Below are 21064 nucleotides of genomic sequence, written 5' to 3'. Positions count from 1 at the left end.
ACAAACGCATTGGCATAATCAAAACATCAATCTGAAAATGTAAAGTAGGATTCAGGTAAAGAATTACAGAGGAATGTGAGTAAGTAATTTATAGTCTGACTTTTCCGGAGTAACATTTACTTCACCTCAGCGGTCCCCTCCAAATTCTCACATTTAGTTGGATACTTTCAGAGGATTCAAAGCATTGAGGAATTGCCCAAGGGAATTTTTAATTTCAGAATCTGCTACAAATGTAGATTCTGATGTGTCCTCGTGCATTAATATCATTTACACTGCAGAAATAATTAGCTGGCAATAGGAAAATCCAGGCCAATGTTTTAACCTCATCCATAGGAATGATAGTAATATTGCTTGATATTACATGGTACAAGGTCAGAGAAATAGTCCACAAAATTCCCAGAGTCATGGACTAAAAAAAAGAAAATGGTACTGTGAATACCAGCATCTCTTGAAAATAAAAGTAAGGGGACAAGTATTTTTCATTCGAGATGATTCTTCATTCTGTAAAGACCCCAGAGATCTAAAAACATGATTTCTGTTGCTTGGCCATGATATGGACACGAACAAAATCAATAAGTCATTGGATGGATGAGCAATGTGGAAATTACTTCCTGTCAGTTTTCCACAAATGATAACTGCTAACCAAACAAATCATTTGCAAAGTTATCTCATGGTATTTTTCCAAATAATATACAGGAACATGATTTCAGGAAGGGCGGGGGGGGGGGGGGGAGTAAAGATTTTTCTTCTCCTTTCATCGGTCAATCCCAATTCCAGACTATGTCATTCAAAAAAAAACTACAACCATTCCACTGGGTAAGATTTTTAACCTATAACTGCAAGTATTCTTGCAAACTGTCACATCCTGATGGAATTAGATATGTAAATATAACAGGCTGAGTGGCCTTCTCCTGTGCTATAAATGTCTTACCATTTGTGAAAATGGTAAAGATGAATTCAATATGGGGGCAGCATGGTGGCACAGTGACCTCACAGTGCCAGGTTCAATTCAACCCTCAGGTGTTTGTCTGTGTGGTGTTTGCACAGTCTCCCATGTCTGTGTGGGTTTATGCCAGATGCTCCAGTTTCCTGCCATAGTCCAAAGATGTGCAGGCTCGGTGGATTGGCCATATTAAATTGCCAATAGTGCTCACAGACGTGTAGGTTAGGTGTGTTAGCCATAAGAAAAGCAGGCTTACAGGGAAAGGATTGGATGCTTTTCGGAGGGTTGGTGTGGACGTTTGGCTGAGTGACCTGTTTCCACACTGTAGGGATCCTGTGTTTTAGACGACACAGGAACTGGCTACAGTACATTCCACTGAACTGCAAACTGGTACCACAGAGAGATGCTGAAGGTGTAGAGGTTCAATAGTTATAGAACATAGAACAGTACAGCACAGAACAGGCCCTTCATCTCGAGACAGGTTCCACCTAAATACGTAAACCACACTGAGCAGTCAAAAAATGAAATATATTATGAAACAAGAGTGCAATACAAACGCAAAGACTAGTGTTGACTCCATGCACTGAAGCACAAAGCTGAACAAATATTGACCGAGTGACATATTGCAGGTGGCTGCAAATTAACAGACTGACACCTGTGAGAGTCATCTTATTAAGGACAATGGCCCACACCCAAGAACTGCCAGTCCAATTAGAGAACAGGCAGACTGTCAAGAGTGCAGCTTGAATGAAACAGCAACATGACCACAAAGTCAGCCAAACAGAATTAGGGGAAGCCATGGCCAGACAGACAGGCAAAAATTACAGTGCTTAGATCACTTGAAAGTTTCCACAGGTAGAGGTATAGACTTTTATCTCTCAATAATATCAAAGGATACCAAACTAAAGTGGGCAAACAGAACAAAAACCTAGAAGAGGCTTGAAGAGCTTGATTATTTACTTCCGTTTTGATAATGAGGGAAGGTCTTAGAAATAAATTGCTGAACTGTACAGCAATTTAAACATAATTCAGACCAACAATATGTTTGCACAAGGTATTTGTGATGTCAAGAAAACAGAATCATTAAAATTTACAGTACAGGAGGTGGCTATTTGGCCAATTATACCTGTGCCTGTTTTTTGACTATTGTAATTCATCACTTTTATCAAATAGCCCCTCACGTTTGTGTATTAACATCTATACATGGAAGTCCTCGCTCTTGAAGATTCATTTTGGACATTGTTATTGTGAACATTCAAGAGGCTGTTGACATGTTTTTTGCCACTGTGTTGCAGTCTATTGCACCTTGTAAAATCAGGTTTATGCACCTTTTCAGCCTGGACTTCTGCCTGTATTTCTCTCAACGCCGCCAGTTGTTCCTGCAGTGCCCTTATTTCTTCTTTCTTTCTCTTCTCTGCCTCTTCTGCAGCTGCCCTTTTATATGCCTAGTCAAAACATGCAGCCAAATAAATAATTTTCTTTAAAAAGCACATTGTGACACCCCATGTTGTTTTGTAAAGCTTTCATAAAGCATCATTTTTGCTCCTTTTACCAAGGGAGAAGACATTCAAATGAACTTTTGTAGTCTGATTTGAGACTATTATCCATGTGCTTCCGATAACTTGTGATAATTTCCTTTGAGGTTTAGATTTTGTTTCACTGCTACATTAAATAAAATTTGTTTATTTGAAGCAGTTGGGACAGAATTTACCCAATTCACAGCAAAATAATCATCCAGTTACAGTACACAATCATGAGGCCTGGTGTGTTATTGTAAATTATGCATAAAAGTTAGTATTCAATATACATGAAGCATTTCAAGACAGCTATTTTTCTTAATATTGTGAGGCGATAGACAAAACACCAATGCAAGGAAATATAACACTACTGCAGTAAAACTTACTCGCTGCTCAGCTTCTGTTGGCCTCCCATCTATTTTTGCAAATCCATCAAAGAGCGATTTGTATAGCACATTCCTGCGCGTACTTGTATCATCGGGTGGAAGGTACGGCAAAACAGCACTCCTGTGTTGTCGATACATTTCAAGGACAATCCGTACAGCTGTATCCCTGACCTCAGAAGCAGTATGCTGCAAAGCTCCTGCTACGAACTTACAGAAAAATTTTAAAATTATACACATACAGCCAGTACAATCCGACTAGTCCTAAAGTAAAAGTTTTCTTTCATTGGTCTCTTTTAGGTCTGTAACACTCATGAACCAGGCAGTTTGTGATCTACAGAAGGCTCTTTGTCAGATGCAAAGTGATTACTTTCTGAAATGTCTTACTAAAAACAGTCAGTCAGTTAGAAAACACATGAATGCAGACCAAGATAATTCGTACTAATTCCTTGTTCGAGACAGGCAGCACTGCCTTGGATGGTTGCCAAATCTGGGACAGCATGCTGCAGAGGAGGAACAGATAAAAATACCAAATGCAAACAAACAGATCATTTTGTTATGTAGTGCACAAACAAGCTATCAAACCTTCAAGATTCTTTTTCACAACTCTATCAAAGGGTTGACAAAAATCATCTGGACAACATTATTCAAAACATTGCAACATTTCGTTTCAAGGTGTTTCATGATGTACAAAGTTAAAGTAGAATATAGAAAACTCATGGGAAGCAAACTAAAGAGCGTGCAAAACCAGGTCCTAAGGGTAAATCTCAGTCAAGGGTCACCCAACATAGATAGAGATGAAGAGGAGCTCCATGTCTAAGGGTAGTGAACCTGTGGAATTCTTTATCAGAAAGAGCTATCAAGGCTGGGTCATTTAGAAGATTCATGACAGAGATAGACAGATTTTTCAATACTTAAACCAAGGGTTATGGGGATAAGGCAGGAAGTGGAGTTGAGGATTAATCTGAATAGCCACAATCTCGGTGAATGGTGGAGCAGATTTAATGGGCTAAATGTCCAACTTCAGCTCCTACATCTTGTGCTGTAAAACAAAAAAAAAGCATGCAACCGGCAGATGACAAAAAAACCCAAAAAATTTATATAACATTCAAATAGTAAAATGACAATGAACGGAGGAGTGAGGTCAATTAGCAAAAAGAGGACATGCACAAAGGTAGAAATCATGGCTGGGATAGTGAATACCTGCATCTGCCTGTGCCAAGTAAAGTGCTGCTATAGTCAGAGTGGAAAAGGAGGTAGTCCGTTTGAGCTAAAATTTGATGAAGAGGTATTAGGAAGCCTATTTATACCTCAAAGCTTTTCAATCTCCAGAACTGTATCAGATTCATTAAAGAATACTTAAGAAAATAAGGATGTAAATTGAAGAGTGATTAGCCAAAAACTTCCAATCGTCCCCAGAAGCAGGTGTAGTGGCACAGTAAAGAGGAATTTCACTTGTCACACCCTTTTCCAAAAAAGGGGAAAATGACACAGAAGTTGCCAGTAATTGGTCTGAAAAGAATTGGAGAAATAGCTGATGAAAATTCCCGGGTGACAGGGTACAGGAGGGGAGTCGGACGAGTTGCATTCCTTTTGCGGGAAGCTGGCAGAAAAGGATGTCTCAAATTATTCCTTCTGTGCTAAGATCATTCTATGATAAAACTGTGCAGCCTTAGATGCACAATCATTCGTTAATGTTGTTATGGGAAGTTTATATAATGAGAGCCAACTCGAAAGGAACACAATTTGGATTCTCTGATACAATTTGGATTCTCATTTCTGCTCTGCTTCCTGATTTGAAAAAAAAACAAAGTTGAACTCAAGGCTTCATGTGACATCTGGTCACGGGCAGACAGGAGTCAATGGTATGCCCATGGAGCAAACAGAAGCCTAATACAAATGAAACAGGCTTTGCTGCCATATAATTCTGAGACCAGTGTTTCTTTCCATAGCAGAAGGCCATGCATAAAGTTTGGCAAGCAAAGTTTGCCAGGTCATCCTAACAGTTACGGCACATAATAAATAAATGTGTGTCCAAAAATGCTGCCAGAGAGCTTATCCAGTAACTACAAAAGATTAATAAAGGCATTTTAGTAGTTGCTACATACAGATACTTACAATTGTTGTCCTACGTTGTCACCTGAAAGTCACATACCTAACAAAATCACAATTTTATCCTGTAATCTTATAAAATGCATTTTTCATCAATCCCCAAATCTATAAATATTGTGGATTTAAAAAATCATGGCATGCGAGCTCCAGCATTTGCTGCCACTCCTAATTACCCAACATGCAGTCAAGACTCAACCACACTGCTGTGGTTCAAGTTATATTTTTTTAAATTCAGAGTGTGAATTACTGGCTAGCATTTATTGTCCACTCTTTATTGTTCAGAAAGCAGTTAACAGAAAGCCGCATCGCTGTGGGTCTAGAGTCAAATGTAGGCCAGATCAGGTAGGGACAGCAGTTTCCTTCCTTCAAGGATACTAGAACCAGATGGATTTTTTTCCCAACATATCAACAAGTTTAACAGTCATCACTGGGACTTCAGTTTTTTTTTATTGAATTAGAATTCCACTATTTGCCAAGGTGGAATCTGAACCTTGATCCTCAAACATTACTTGGGTCTCTGGATTAATAATCTAGCAATAAGACGACTAAACGATTGCCTTGGCCAGTGTATGCCACACAATGCAACAATGGCAGATTTCCTTCCCTTAAGGGCACGAGTGCATGGTCATCATTAGTTCAGCTAATTCCAAATTTTCATTGATTACAAATTTTATCATCTATCATGGTAGAATTTGAGCCCATTTTCCCAGTTTGCCATGGTGCAATTCGAACCACTGACCTCACACCATTAGCTTGGGGTTCTGGATTGATAGCCCAGTGATATTACCACAATTCTATTGCATCCCCTTTAATGACGAAGAAGCATGTAGAGAAATCTTAAGACTTTGCTCCTTTCAGCCAACAGGCATGTGCAGAAACCCAAATTGTAAACAAAATCTTCAAACCAAGCAGCTAAAATTCTCAGATATATCCTAGTACCAGCAGGAGTCTGACTTCCTGCCAGTGGCGTAATTGGTGCAAACTTTGAAGAAAAGTACTGAAACAAAGGCCAGAAGTTGAAATCTATTAAGCTAAAATATTTCACTCTGATTCCTGTGAGAGCCAAAATTGAGTCTTTAAATTCTTCCAAGTTATGAGTGCTGTTGAAAACTGAATAAAAGACAGAACATAATAACGTTGGATTTTGGTTTATTCCAACAGTACTTTACTAGCTACTTATACTCCTGAGGCGTTCACCATCAGCTTCCTGGAATTGGTTTTACACTTGCTTTGCCTGAAATTATGGACAGCTATGAGGCACTGGCTACCTTCAAATCTTGACCTCTGCCTGTCTGTGGTCAGCCAACCAAACTTTGCCCATAACTTCATAATTTCTACACAGAACAAATCTGACATCGGGTAAACTCTGTAACTACTGTAGCAAAAGGGCTAAGCAATCCTGTGTAGAAGATAAACAGTTCTCTAATGTTAATGGATCTGGCCCTCGAGACAGGAATAGAAGTAGCTCAGAAAAATAGAAAGGAGTAGACAACAGGCAACAGCAATATGTGCCATATAATCATGGGTGTTTCTTATTCTGTGTTTCCTCTTTTGGTTTCAACTGCTTGTGATCAAGGAATTGGCAAACAGGGAAAAACATAAACACAGACATTTTCTCACTTCATTACGCAATACACAGAGAGAGTCAAGTTTCTTTATTCAGTCTTCCTTCATGTGAGAATGAATTATGAATGTAGAAATAAAATTCCAGTAAAAAAATTCTTCCCATAAAAGAATTCACCACATAATTCCCAATCTTATAAATACCATATCATAGTACTTTCCAACAAACACTGAAAGCAAAGTTCATTTTAATTTTGGACAGGTTCATTTTCAGAAGAAATAGTAATACTTTTCCTTAAAAACTGCTTTAGTGATGGAAGGTAGACCCTTTCTTACTTGATACATGAAGCTATTTGATCCCAACTGAAACAGCCTGCAGCTATTTGATGTGAACTTAGTAAATTAAATTGCCTAAAGTACATTTAGAACTTTTAGACTAGCCACTTTGTGGAAGAATTCATCTATTGAGCTAAGTGAAACTTTAGCAGAAAATTCAAGAGTATCAGATGAACAGATTTATAAACAGATCCCTTCTCTCCTCCAAACGCCAAGCAGCACAGATGCAATTTAGTGCAGTAATCATTCTAAAATCAATTTGTATATTCATAACCTGTTTGATTCCAAAGATTCAAACTACATGTTCCCAAACTAACAGTATTCGCTATAAATGGAAAAAGCATCCAGATTCTTTTTTTCCCCCCTATTCATTTTGTGGGATATGGGCATTGCTGGCTGGCCAGCATTTCTTGCCCATCCCTAGGTGCCCTTCAGAATGTGTTGGTGAGCTACCTTTTTGAACCGCTACATTTCTCCTGCTGTGGGTTTACCCACAATGCTATTAGGGAGGGAAATCCAGGGTTTTGGCCCAGCGACCGTGAAGGAACGGCGACAGACATCCAAGTCAGGATGGGGAGTGACTCAGGAGGGAACTTGGAAGTGGTGGTGTTCCCATATTTCTGCTGCCCTTATCTTTCTGAATGGAAGTGGTCGGGGGTTTGGAAGGTATTGTCTGAGGATCTTTGGTGAATTTCTGCAGTGCATCTTGTAGTTAGTACACACTGCTGCTACTGAGCGTCAGTGGTGGAGGGAGTGAATGCTGTGGACGTAGTGTCAATCAAGTGGGCTGCTTTGTCCTGGATGATGTCAAGCTTCTTGAGTGTTATTGGGACTGCACTCATCCAGGCAAGTGACTTGTGCCTTGTAGATGGTGGACAGGCTTTAAGGAGTCAGGAGATAAGTTACTTGCTGCAGTAGGTCTAGATTCTGGCCTGCTCTTGTAGCCACTCTGTTAATGTGGTGAGTTCAGTTGAGTTTCTGGTCAATAGTAACCTCCAGGATGTTGATAGTGGGGGAATTCAGTGATGGTAGCATCACTGAATGTCAAATTTTAAAAGTAAGACCTCCCTCAAAAAATTACCTCATCTAGTAGTACAATGTGAATGTCTTTACCAAATGTTGCAGATATAGGAGTGATTATGGAGGAGACTATATTTGTTTTCTGCAGAAATCAGCAAGATGGTAGCAGGGTAACTCACTCAATTTAGAGCACCACTCTACTTGCCAAGTCTCTTTTTCATTCTTTGTCCTTCCTTTTCTTCCTTCTCCTCACTCTCACTCTCTGCAGTAATACCTCTCCCTCAACCCCCTCGCCTCGCCGCTTTTAACTACCTACCTAAGGAGTCGGCAAGGAGCTGCATTGTGACCGGGAAACGCACGGTGGTGGTTGAATGCGCAGGTTGTGTCCGGCAGTGATGGCAGATTTAGCGTGGGCTGGCAAGATCAGGCCAGTGAGGCAGCCCAGAGCAGTACACTGGCAGAGGCATGGCACGGGCTGGCAAGCCCAGAGCAGGGCTGCAGCATTGGACTCTACGTTAATTTTTTTCCTCATCTTATTCTAAGGAAATATGAATGGTGCTACATGCATATGGCGAAGGTGTACACTTTGCACAGTATTTTTACACTGAATATGTGGTAATAAGTGACTCAATTCAATAGGATCACTATAATTCAAACAAGCGTCATTCTCTCTAGCATTGAAACAATGGTACCAATTAACTTTTGAAAAATAAAGTTATGCTACCAACAGAGCAGTTCAATTTTTTTTAAAATCGGTAAATCACATCATCTTACCTATTGAGGTCTCTTCCCTCTCCATATGCAGGAACACAAGTCCTCACTTTAAGATAACAAAGTGTAAAGCTGGATGAACACAGCAGGCCAAGCAGCATCTCAGGAGCAGGAAAGCTGACGTTTCGGGACTAGACCCTTCATCAGAAACCTAAAATCGCGGTTGCTTTCCTGAGAACTGTGACGTGAAGTGAAACATTGTTTCTTATGGGAACCTATGTAAAAAGCTGGATTTAGGGTCTAGAGGATCTTCCTTTTCAGAGAGGAAACATTACACCCTGCATGTTTAAATGTACTACATTGTTAAATCCCCACATTATGAAATGAAAATCACTTTTATAAGAAGATGAATTTAAAAATGCACAATAAAAAAAAGTGTAATGTTCTCCTTTTCCAATCCATTCTATATTGTCCTTTCCTGTTCCACTAAGCAGTGATACTCCTTCAGCCAACTTGCTGTCATTTGCCGAATCACCATTTTGGAGTATTCCCATTTGGTTAAAAGCTTCAGTCTTGTTACAGGAATCTTGGGGTGGTTATAATCGATGGGTGAAAGTTTTGCAGCCCTTCAACAGTCGTGCTGAGAAATTTGAGAAAATCAGATAAGGTGTCCAGCAAGAACCTTCCCAACACTGATATGAAGAAGTCCTCTCCCCCAAGCAAGTAGTGGAGGCAGAGATTAAATTCATGCTAATTAAGGCCTATTTGCATGGATATTGCTCGTTATCACCTTCTTTACCACCTCAGCTCACCTTATTAAAATGCAGTTTCCCCTTCTCCAACCACCAGATGGAAAGTAGATGCCAAGAATTCCCAACATGAATGTCAGAACAGTTACTTGATGACATGACCTTACTTGAATAAAACAAAGAATACAGGATGCTGAAGATCTGAAACAAGAACAGAAACCACTGGAGAAGCTCAGCAAGCCTGGCAGCATTTATGGAGAAAGGAGAGCGAATGTTTTGAGTTCAGTCGCTGGACTTGAAACATGAATCCTGCGTTCTCTCCACAGTTGTTGCTGGACCTGCTGAGTTTCCCCAGCAATTCCTGGACTTGAACCTACTGCTGGTTCCTCCAGACTCCATCTTGGGCATTTGGCACCAACCACTCAGTGCACACTCCATAGGCTGGAAGTACCCTATTTCCAAAGTCTTTGGCATTTGACACATATCAGTCTCAACACATCACTCCATATCTCTGATCCACTTACAGTAGCTTCACATTTCAATGCTTCACTTTTGAGTACACTGGCACCTTTCATTGCAATGCCACTGCAGGGACACTTTTAACACAGACACGGGAACCCAGCTCAGAGTTTCAACTAAGGTGCATCTTGAGGTTCAGTGCCTGCACAAGTGCTCACTCACTTGGTGCCTACATTGATACTGAAAACATCCCAGCCTTGACTTTTTTTCACTTTACTTCCTCAGCTACACCATAAAGGCTCACAATACCTCTAAGTTGACTTGCCATTCTACACAGGCAGAAGCTTGTTGTGGTTGTCATCAGTCAAGATGGTCACGTAGCTGTATGTCATAGTTCTGTGTCAATCTCACAACTACAGCATGCACCAACAGCCAACATGGCAAATACCTGGTACATGTGCTTCAATGAAATGGCCATGTCTTTAAGTAAACAGGAGTGTACTACTGAAGCTTTATAAGGCTCTAGTCAGGCCACATTTGGAGTACTGTGTGCAGTTTTCGGCCCCATATCTCAGGAACGAGCGGGTTCAGACGAGGTTCATTAGAATTGTTCCCAGAATTGAAAAGCTTAATATACGAGGGATATTTGAGGACTCCGGAACTCTACTCATTGGAGATTAAAAGGATGAGGGGGAATCTAATTGAAACTTACAGAAAATGGAATGGCCCGGACAGAGTGGATGTTGGGAAGATGCTTCCATTGATAGGAGAGTCTCAGACCCAAGGACACAGCTTCAGAGTAAAAGGGAACACCTTTTAGAATGGAGATAAGGAGAAACTTCTCCAGCCAGAGAGTGGTGAATCTATGGAATCCACTGCAATAGAAGGGTGTGGAGGCCAGGTCATTGAGTACATTTAAGACTGAGATAGACAGGTTCTTGATCAAGGGTTATGAGGCGAAAGCAGGAGAAAGGGGTTGAGGAACTTATCAGCTATGACTGAATGGCTGAGCAGACTCAATGGGCCGATTGGCCTAATTTCTGCTCCTTTGTCTTACAGTCTTGAATAGGGATTAGTTCTTACCAGGCTGAGCATATGACTCAGTGTGTTGCCTTCCATGTTTTCCTAACTCTTAAATCTGACCAGCAGTCAAACAGCATCATGGTCACCACTGACATGGTAGGTTAAAGGGTCTGATCCTGTTCTGTACTGTTCTGTTCTATGTTTAATACTCTGCACTGCAGGAAGAGTAGCAATAACTTAGAGAAGGATTCAAGATAGAATGTGGTTAAGAACATGTAAACTGTGTGCCTTAATACAGGCATTTGTTTTATATGCACATAAGTATCAGGTGTGCCTAAAAAGTATTGTTTTGTGACTACTGTCTCACAACGTGCATAGTGAAGGGCAATGTTGGACAGCCAACATTTGATTGGATACATGGCTGCGATTCAAAGAACACCATTGCCAGACATTTTGGGACATCCCAGCAATGATGAATACTTCAGATGATGGAGTGTAGGAGAACTGAACTAGCATCACATGAGCGGGGCACCCTTGAGGCAGGGAAGTGGATTCTTGGGGCAGATTTGGGATGATAGCACAAGAACATTTGCTAAGGTACATAGCGAGAAACCCAAAACGAAAGCTGTCAAAAATGACACTTGGTTGAGTTCTAGTAAGATTTTACCTACAGATTTATTTTTTAAATGGCTGCCAAAGCATTTCATTGGTGTTGCTCACATTGGAATTCTACCAGGGCATTGGGAGAGGCTGCAAGTCATGGCGAAGACATGCGGAAAGGTCACAAGTTGCACGGAAGGCGCAAGAAGAGGTCACAGGGAAGACATATGGAGAATCACAAGGCAGACACAGGGACAGACATGGGGAAAGTACAGTGAGAGACCACAAGTTGCAGAGTTAAACAGTAGGAGAGGGTACAAGTTACAGGGGAGATGTTAAAATAAATCTCAATGCTCAACTAGGTTGCATGGGCCACACATTTAATTTGCCACAACAAAATTATGTTAAAAGGGGCAACGTTAAATGAAGATATAATGGAGGTTTTGCTGGATCCCATATTTAGCTTGGACATTGTTTGCTCTTGGTAGTACCATGGAGAACTAGGTTTTACATGTCTTCATTTACAGCAAAGTCTCAGTGCAGCTTCTTTTTACTCATACACTGATTCCAGGACAAAGCAGTGTTTAATTTGAAGTCAAAATTGTTATGAGGGAGGAACCAAGTTCTGAGTGGGGGTATAAAAGATTTAAGACAGGCTTTGTCAAAGTTCTCCACAAATGGATTAAAAAGCTAGTGATAGTTAAGTGTTCCACACTGTGTTATCTCTGACCCACCATTTGCAGTTCTTACTATCTCTGATAGTCAAGTTGGACTGGATGTAAAAGAACAAAAAATAAATGAGTCTAGACAATACATCATGCAGAAGGGAACTCTTGAGTAGCCAGCAAAATCAATAAAGTCTTTTTTATTTGATAAAAGGGGATTTGGGAATGAGACCTCAGCAACTGAGCACACACCCAGCTGACAAAAAGGTGAAGGTTTTAAGAAAAATTCTGGGAGTAATAGGTAGCATCTGCCGTTTTAATTACATTCACAGGCCTGAGCACCCAGCCCAGATGTATATCAGCTTTCAGATAACTGATCCATTGCGATGTCAATTCAATCTCAGTGAAATCTATTGCTAAGAACTACCCTTATGTTAATTATGTATAAGAGCATGCAGAATAAAATTATATGGTATCAATGGAACATCTAATGTTTTGGGATTGTTTTGAGTAAAATTTAGAAATCAGTCATTACTCAATTGGTAGCAGTCTTGTCTGAATTAGAAGGTTGCAGGGTTCAAATTCCACTCTAGCACTTCAGTGCAAAAAGAAAATGAAGGGTGACACTCCATCAGTATTGAGTGGGCGCTTCATTGTCAGAGGTGCCAGTATGTTCCAATGAGTATCCTCTCAGATTGCCATAAAAGGTCACAGCATTTTGAAGAAATCATCTTTCATATGTTGACGAATATTTATCCCTCAATCAACAGCATGAAAACAGATCACCTGACAGATCAACTGTTGAAGGGAGATAAATACACACATTAGCTGTTGCACTTCCCACACAACAACAATGACTCCATTTAAAAAGTACCTGATTGGCTGTAAAGGTTTGAGCCATCCACTGTTGCGAAAACCACTACAAAAATGCAAGTCTTAAAGAGGATGTAAAATACTAATCTCCTATGGAGCCACCAACGCAATGTAACAAAAACTGCCCACACAAAGTAAAATGGTTAAATGTTGTGGGGGGGAACATAAAATCAACCATTTCTCTCAAAGTCAAGGTAAGCACAAATGTTGCTTTAATAATAAAAAAAATTTAAGATTTTGGTGGAATGAAAGCAAAATGCTATGGATGCTGGAAATCTGAAGCAAATGTTGGAGAAACAGTCTTTCAAGATTTAAGAGTCATTCCATTTGTTAAAAGATTTTACATTTTAGTGGGTCTGAACTGACATTCACATTGCTTGTTTTTATTTTCAAGAGTTCTGCTCATCTTGTTGAATGTTTCTAGCCTTGTCCTTTTGTATGAGCTGCAGTAGTGAGCATGTTAAAAAAATGCATTAGACATGATTAATGGGATGGGCTGAAACATTCTTGTCTGATTTACCATGCTTCCCCCTTCCTCCTTTTTTTTGGAGTGTTCCTGTTGTCATTTTACAATTCTAAATTTTATCAAGTCTCTGAAAGATATTAATCAGCTTTAAATAAAAATAGCGATCTATATCTGGGAGCCACATTGCAAAATGAACGGACAAAAAAGGCAAGGATTCAAACGCACAATACAGTTTTCCTTTAACATGTGCACAATTATCCATGTTCATAGTTCAGCTACTTGTACTGTACACAAATAAATTTGTAAAAAGCCCTAGATGTGGAACATAGGATAATGGGATGAAATGCAGTGAACTGTGCAGTCTGGGTGGAATCTCCTGCTCTTTCATCCAAGTATGGCAGCAGATGTACAGATGGACATGGGTGGCTTCCATCATTGCAAATGGGAAATCCCACTAGATAAGACATCTACTGAGCATTTTAAGTAGTTGGCTAATAGGCTTTCCACAGGATGACCTGCCTGGATACTGATGCCTGCCTGCCTGAAACTTCTGATCTCCATTGGGACCCAGAGCAGCCAGAGGCCATGGCACAGTCAAGTTGTAGGGGGCACACAAGCTACCTTTGCAGCCATTTAAGGCTTTCAGTGGTGGCATAGGAATTTCCTGACATCAGTTTTCCTGATTAACTTATCCTTCTGCCCCTTTCCTTGCTGTATCAAAGGGAAAAGTTTGACCCTTCACTTGGAAAATGATACATACAAGAAAAAAAAAATCGCTGCTTGCACTGATTAATTGCTATCTCTTGTCCTCTGCATTAAGGATTTTGCATATTTAATGGCAATTTTCAAAGATTTAAATAACAGCTCATCTAGGAAAAGAGGACTTTCAGGAGACTTGCGTATTACACTGTGCAAAGAAACTCAGATCTCACTTTATGCACATTGTTCAGTGCATGAGTTTGGGAGGACTTGCACCCATTTCAACAGTAGCTTAGGATCTTGTTTATGTCCAATCAGGCAGAGGTAAACGCGGCCTCTTTCTGATGGAGATGTTAAACCATGTGCATTCCTGACAAGTGTAACTGTAATAGAACACAAAATCAAGATGAATGTTCAAGACTCTAGAATGGGACATAACCACAACTGAGACCCAAATGAGTACTGTAACTGAGCCATGAATAACAGTGAACCATAACGTTTTGCAACTGGCTTAATATCAGAATTAAACTTTTCCATCATCGATTCTGTGACCAAAGTGCGTTTTATGTCAAAGAACAATTCCACACATACTGGCCAACTGAGCTAATTTTTCCTTCCAAGGACAAGGAATGAAATCAACTGTATCAGTCTTACTGACATCTCTAACTGACAACCAAACTTGGTAAAGACCAGAAACCAATCTAGGAAGCCAGTCAATATGACTCAGTTAACATGCTGCCTAGACCAACAATGCTCTTAAGCAACTCACAATTCAGAATTGAAGAAAAACCGAATTAGTTATAAAGCTCTGTAGCAGAATGGCATGTTAAAGAAACTGTTATCACAAATCTAAATGTATTTCTGTTGGATGAAACAACACTGATTATAAATAAATTTAAAAATTTGGACTAACGGTTTGGAATGTGTTGAGAGTAACAGATGTTTTGTTGTTTTATGCTGCCTTCTTTTGATAAAGCACAAAGAAGCTAACATTCACCTAAGAGAACTGCGAGTTCCCAGAGATCATAGTCACTAAAAATAACTCATTCAAAAAAAATTTACTGAAGGGTTTTGTCAAAGTGTTTCAAATGTTAAAACAAATCCTAGATCAAGAAAGCATCAATGGGGAGAAAAACCCTATGTGCACATATTTTAAACAAAACGTACTGTTTGTTTGGCTCAGTTGTATCGAGTTGATCTCTGATTCTGCTTCAGGATCAGGTACCAAGAACTTGTCAGAATCCAGGCTGATGTTGTTCATACAAGACCAACTACAGGTCCATGTAGGTGAACATTAAAGTTTCCAATGTATTCTTCCTTGAAGAACATGGAGTCTCCAGATACCCTGATCAACATTCAGCCCTCAATTACCGGCAGCAAAACCAATTAAATAATCATTCATCTTTGCATAACGTGCGACTTTACAAAAATACAAACTGATTCCATTTCTAATGGCAGAACCACAGCGCCTTCCGATATTATTAAACTTTTGTATTTCCTATGGTCATACTGCTCAATTAACTTAAAGAACGACAAAAGAGGAAAGGACCTTTTCTGCAACAAACAGAAACCAGGAACAGGAGTTGCCATTTGGTTCATCAGGCCTGCTCTGCCATTCAACATGATCACGGGTGATCCTCTAAAAAATTGGTTTTTCTCCTGAATAAATTCAGTGAACTGGTCTCTGGAGGTCAGTGGTAGAGAAATTCTGTGCTAGAGAAATTCTACAAGGTCACTATCATTTGAGTGAAGGAACTTTTCTTCATCTCAGCCCTAAACGGTATAAACCCTGTATCCTGAGAATGTATCCCCTGGTTCTAGACTCTCTGACCAGAGAAACCATCCTCCCCGCAACTAATCTGTCCAACCCCGTTAGAATTTTGTATGTTTCAATCAGATTCCTTTTTATCCTTTATTATTCTACAAAATACAGGCCCAGTTGAACAGAAATTTCCTCATAGGGCAGTTATATCAATTCAGATATTAGCCTAGGGACCCTCTGCTGCACACCCATTTTGGCAGGTTCGTCCTCTCCTAAGGAGAGCAAAACTGTACAATACTCCAGGTACGGTCTCACAAAGACCATGTATAGCTTCAGGAAAACATCCCTATTTCTGAATTCAAATCCTCCTGCAATGAAGGTCAGTATATCATTTGCTTTCCTAATTGCTTGCTACGCCTGTCTATTTTCATTGACAGGTGTGCAAGGACACCGGGATTCAACAAGGACACCGGGATTCAATTGCACATCACACTTCCAAATTCATCACCATTTGTATAATACTTTCTTTCAGTTTTTTTTAAAACAAAGTGCCTAATTTCACATTTAGCCATGTCATACTACATTTATCTCAATCATTTTGCATGTCTAACTCTAGCTAATCTATTTCACCCATAGTCCTTACTGAAAGGTATCTAGTGAATGAAACTTTCAAGTTGAAAGCAGGCATGAGCAGCTCACAACAGTGTTGGGCTTAGGACCCTTACATTTAAATTGATGAACATGGTGGATGCACTGAATAGCAAAATTATCCATCCAAAAGAAGTGTGAAAGCGGTAAACCAGAAACACAAATAGAGATGACTGGAAAAGCTCAGCAGATCTGGCAGCAGCTGTGAAGAGAAATCAGAGTTAATGTTTCAGGTCTGGTGACCCTTCATCAGAATAGAAAATATCCTTTTATATGCAGAAGATTAGGTGGGGATAGAGCCCAAAGAGAGGTATAATGTTGTATACTGTATCCGCTGTTCCTAAAGTGGCCTCCTCTACATCAGGGAAACCAAGCGGAGGCTTAAAGACCGCTTTGTGAAGCACCTACGCTCAGTTAGTGACAAACGACAGGACCTCCCAGTCGCGAACCACTTCAACTCCCCCTCCCACTCCCACTCCTTGGACGACATGTCCATCCTGGGCTGCCTCAAGTGTCAATGATGCCATCCAAAGGCTGAACGAACAGCACCTCTTATTCCGGCTGGGAACCCTGCAGCCCAAAGGCTTCAATGTGGACTTTACGAGCTTAAATATCTCCCCACCCCCGATCTCATCCCAAGACCAGGCCCTGTCATTCCCGCCTCCTTGACCTGTCCGTCTTCCCTCCCACCTACCCGATCCTCCCTCCTCACTGACCAATGCCTCCCAACTCCCTACCAACACTCACCTACATTGGCTTCATCCCTGCCTCCTTGACCAGTCCGTCTTCTCTCCACCTCTCTGCTCCTCTATCTACCTTCTATCGTTGCCTCCCCCTCTCTCTATTTATTTGAGCCTCCTTCCCCTCCGCCATTCTTGAAGAAGGGTCCAGACCCCAAAGGTCAGCTTTCCTGCTCCTCTGATGCTGCTGGCCTGCTGTGCACATCCAGCTCCATGCCTTGTTATCTCAGACTCCAGCATCAGCAATTCCTACTATCTCTGAGAGGGATAATGATCTGGCTGGGAAGGTAAAATCGCTGTTGATGGCGACTGTAGTGGCTAACAATAGGTAGCATGTAATGGCTGACTATGTGTTAACAAGACCTGGTGTATGGGGTTGGGCGGCTAGGACATGGAGGAGTTCATGCTCTAAAATTACTGAACTCTACGTTGAGTCCGGAGGGCTGCAGGGTCGCCACGTGGAAAATTAGATGTTGTTGCTCCAGCTTGCATGAGCCCCCAACCCCACACACCAGGCCTTGTTATCGCATAGTGGCTAACACTAAATAGTCTGCCATTACACACAAACAATCCCCATTAACTGTTATTCACCCTCCCAGTCAGATCATTATCAACTGTTTTGTCTGTCCAACTGCTCCTGTCTCTCTTTGGGCTCTATCCCCACTTATCATTTTCTCCTTACCCCCTTCCCCCATTCTGTCATCTGCATATAAACTAACATTTTCCCAGCTACGAGATAACAAGGTGTAGGGTTGGATGAACACAGCAGGCCAAGCAGCATCAGAGGAGCAGGAAGGCTTACGTTTCAGGCCTTGACCCTTCGGTGGAAGGGTTACAAGGCCCAAAATGGTAACTCTGATTTCTCTTCACAGCTGCTGCCAGACCTGCTGAGCTTTTCCAGCAATGTCTATTTGTTACCAATCCAATGGTTGGTTGCAATGACCAAGGTAAATAAACACAACACTACATTTATGAAGGCTTGACTGTAATTGAAAATATAGACAACAGGCTCCATCCTATTCAGTCTGGTTTACAAGCTTTCTAAAAAATTTACTGGTGAGGTGTGGGCACCACTGGCTAGCCAGTATTTACTGCCTGTCACTAGTCGGTCGACAAGCTGGTGATGAAGTGCCTTCTTAAACCGCTGCAGTCAATGAGCTGTAAGTTGACTCACATTGTTCTTACGGAGGGAATTCCAGGATTTCACGCAGCAACAGTGAAGGAATGCAATATATTTCCAAGTCAGGATGGTGAGTAGCTTGGAGGGGTACTTGCAGATTGTGTTTGTCCCATGTATCCACTGCCCTTGAACTCCTTTATGGAAGTGGGTTTTGAACATGCTGCCTAAGGATCTTTGGTAAATTTCTGCTATGCATCCTGTAGATAGTAAACACTGCTGCTAATTAGTAACAGTGATGGAGGGAGCAGATGTTTGTGGATGTGGTGCCATTCCAGAGGGCTGTTGTGCTCAGGATGGTGTCAAGCTTGTGTTGTTGGAGCTGCACCTACTCAAGCAAGTGGGGAGTATTACATCAAACTCTTGACTTGTGCCTTGCAGATGATGGATAAGTTTCAAGGAGCCAGGAGTTGAGTTACTCACCCAAGTACTCCTCGCCTCTGACCTGCTCTTTAGCCACTGTCTATGTGGGGAGTCCAGTTGAGTTTCTAGTCAATGGTAACTCCAAGCATATTGATAGTGGGAGATTTAAACACCATTGGTTGTCAAGTTGTGGTTAAATTGTCCCTTACCAGAGATGGTCATTGCCTGACATTTGTGTCATGCAAATGCTATTTGTCACTTGTCAATATCCAGGCTTGGGCTGACAAGATCTTGTTGCATTTAAACATGGACTGCTTCAGTATCTGAGGAGTTACATACTGAACATCATGCAAGCATCAGCAAACATCCCCACTTCTGACCTTACGATGGAGGGAAAATTGTTGATGAATAACGTTTGGGCCTAGGAAACTATCTTGCGGAACTCGAGAAGAGATGCCCTGGAGTTGAGATGACTCACCTCCAACAACCGCAACCATCTTCCCACACTCCAAATATGACTCCAGTCAGGGGAAAGCTTGTCACCTAACTATCACTGATTTCACTTTTGCCACGGCTCCTTGATGCTGTATTTGGTCAAATGTGGCCTTGACATCAAGGGCTGTCACTCTCACCTCACCTCTGGAACTCAGCTCTTTTTTCCCATGTTTGAACCAATGAAGTCAGAAGATGGCAAAACTAGATTGATTGCTTGAGAGTACTGTTGGTGCTAACTTCCATTATTTTATTGATAATTGAGAGTAGACCGATGAGGAGGTAATTGGTCAGGTTGGATTTGTCTAGATTTTAACGTACAGGACATACTTGGGCAATTTTCAACATTGTCAGGTAGATGCCAGTGTTGGAACTATACTGAAACATCTTGGCAAGGACAGCAGTCAATTCTGGGGCATGACTCCTTAGTACCATTGCTGCAATGTTGTCAGGACTTTTGTAGTGTTCAGTGCCGCCAACCATTTATTTATATCAGATGGAGTGAATTGAAGTGACTGTGAACTGCCATGCAAGGGATCCTCTCCGGGAGGCCACAATGGATCATCCAACAAGTTTTTTTTTGCAAATATTTCAGCCATATCTTTTGGAATGATGTGCTGGCCTCTCCCATTATTGAGGATAGGGTTATTTGTGGAGCCTCTACTTGTAATTATGAGTAATTTGAATACTTGAAAAGGCTGCTTTGCAGCATTTAGTGCCTCTATCTGTTTGGTTTTGATAATACGTGGAGTGAATTGAATTGGCTGAAGACTGGTATCTGAGATCCTGGGGCCAATGGAGGACAAGATGGATCATCCACTTGATACTTCTAGCTGAACATTTGAATATTGGAGTGAATATTTGAGTATACCCAATACTTGTGTTAGGCTCTTCCAACATTGAGGATAGGGATATTTTGAGTACTGCCCCCACCAGTGAATTGTTTAAATGACCACCAATATTAATAGTTGAATCTCAGCAGTAGGACTGCAACGCTTAGGTCTGATCCGTTGACTATGGGATTGCTTAGCTCTGTCTATCACTTGCTACTTATGCTGTCTGGCATGCAAGCAGTCCTGTTTGGTAGATATCACCAAATTGACACCTCATTTTTATCTATTACTGATGCTGCTCCTGGCATGGTGTCCTTGATTTTCCACTGAACCAGCTGTTGATCCCCAGCTTGATGGTAATAGTAGAATGGGAGCTTTGCCTGTTCTTGAGGTCACAGATTGTGCTGATGGCATACAGCACCAGGGCTGTTTCTGGCACTGTCTTTTCCTGTGTCCAGGCTGATGCGAGATGCTCCATCCGATTTCATTTCTTTGTTGAAAATCATGGCAATTGACACAAGCAAGTGGCTTGCTTGGCCATTTCAGAGGCCAGTTAGAAACCCAGACTGCTGTGGGACTGGAATCGCATACAGGCCAGGCCAGGATGGCAGATGTGCTTCCCTGAAGAATATTAGTCAGCGAGATAGACCAATTGTCATTGTCAGAAAAACATTGGTTACATAGTCATCAGTAGCTTCCCAATTCCAGATATTTTTTAAAATTCAAATTTCACCATCTACCATGGTGGGATTCGAACCCAGGTCCTTTGAAGCACATAAAGCAAGCTGTGGCAGTACATCCTGGAGATAGAATACACTGCTACCAAGAAACGTGATTGAGTGAAGAAACAGATATTTCAGCAAATGTATGAAATGTTGATCAAGTAACCTGCTTTGACCCTGGTTATGTTAAGCAAAAAGTATTGCAACA

General features: G+C 41.1%; 1 protein-coding gene across 14 annotated transcripts in view; it reads right to left on the bottom strand.

The window, feature by feature from the left end:
- The window catches only part of cep104 (centrosomal protein 104), a 176196-nt gene that overhangs the window by 65933 nt on the left and 89199 nt on the right, over window positions 1-21064 (bottom strand). For 12 of the 14 annotated variants that reach the window (XR_009442759.1, XM_059638113.1, XM_048561164.2 and 9 more), the window contains 2 exons: window positions 2847-3053; window positions 2272-2388 (listed from right to left, as the gene is read on the bottom strand). The exons of 1 other annotated variant lie outside the window; for it this stretch is intronic. Coding sequence is in view for 12 of the 13 variants with exons in the window: in XM_059638113.1 (XP_059494096.1) it covers window positions 2272-2388; window positions 2847-3053 (324 nt within the window). In the remaining variant the exon portion in view is untranslated. The remainder of the gene's footprint in view (window positions 1-2271; window positions 2389-2846; window positions 3054-21064) is intronic. One more of the 14 variants, XM_059638121.1, reaches the window with a different exon arrangement.

This window comes from Stegostoma tigrinum, chromosome 28 (genome assembly GCF_030684315.1).
Source record: "Stegostoma tigrinum isolate sSteTig4 chromosome 28, sSteTig4.hap1, whole genome shotgun sequence".
NCBI classification, from domain to species: Eukaryota; Metazoa; Chordata; class Chondrichthyes; order Orectolobiformes; family Stegostomatidae; genus Stegostoma; species Stegostoma tigrinum.
The sequence above is the reverse complement of the archived record's forward strand: the minus strand, read 5'-3'. Positions and strand labels throughout refer to the sequence as shown.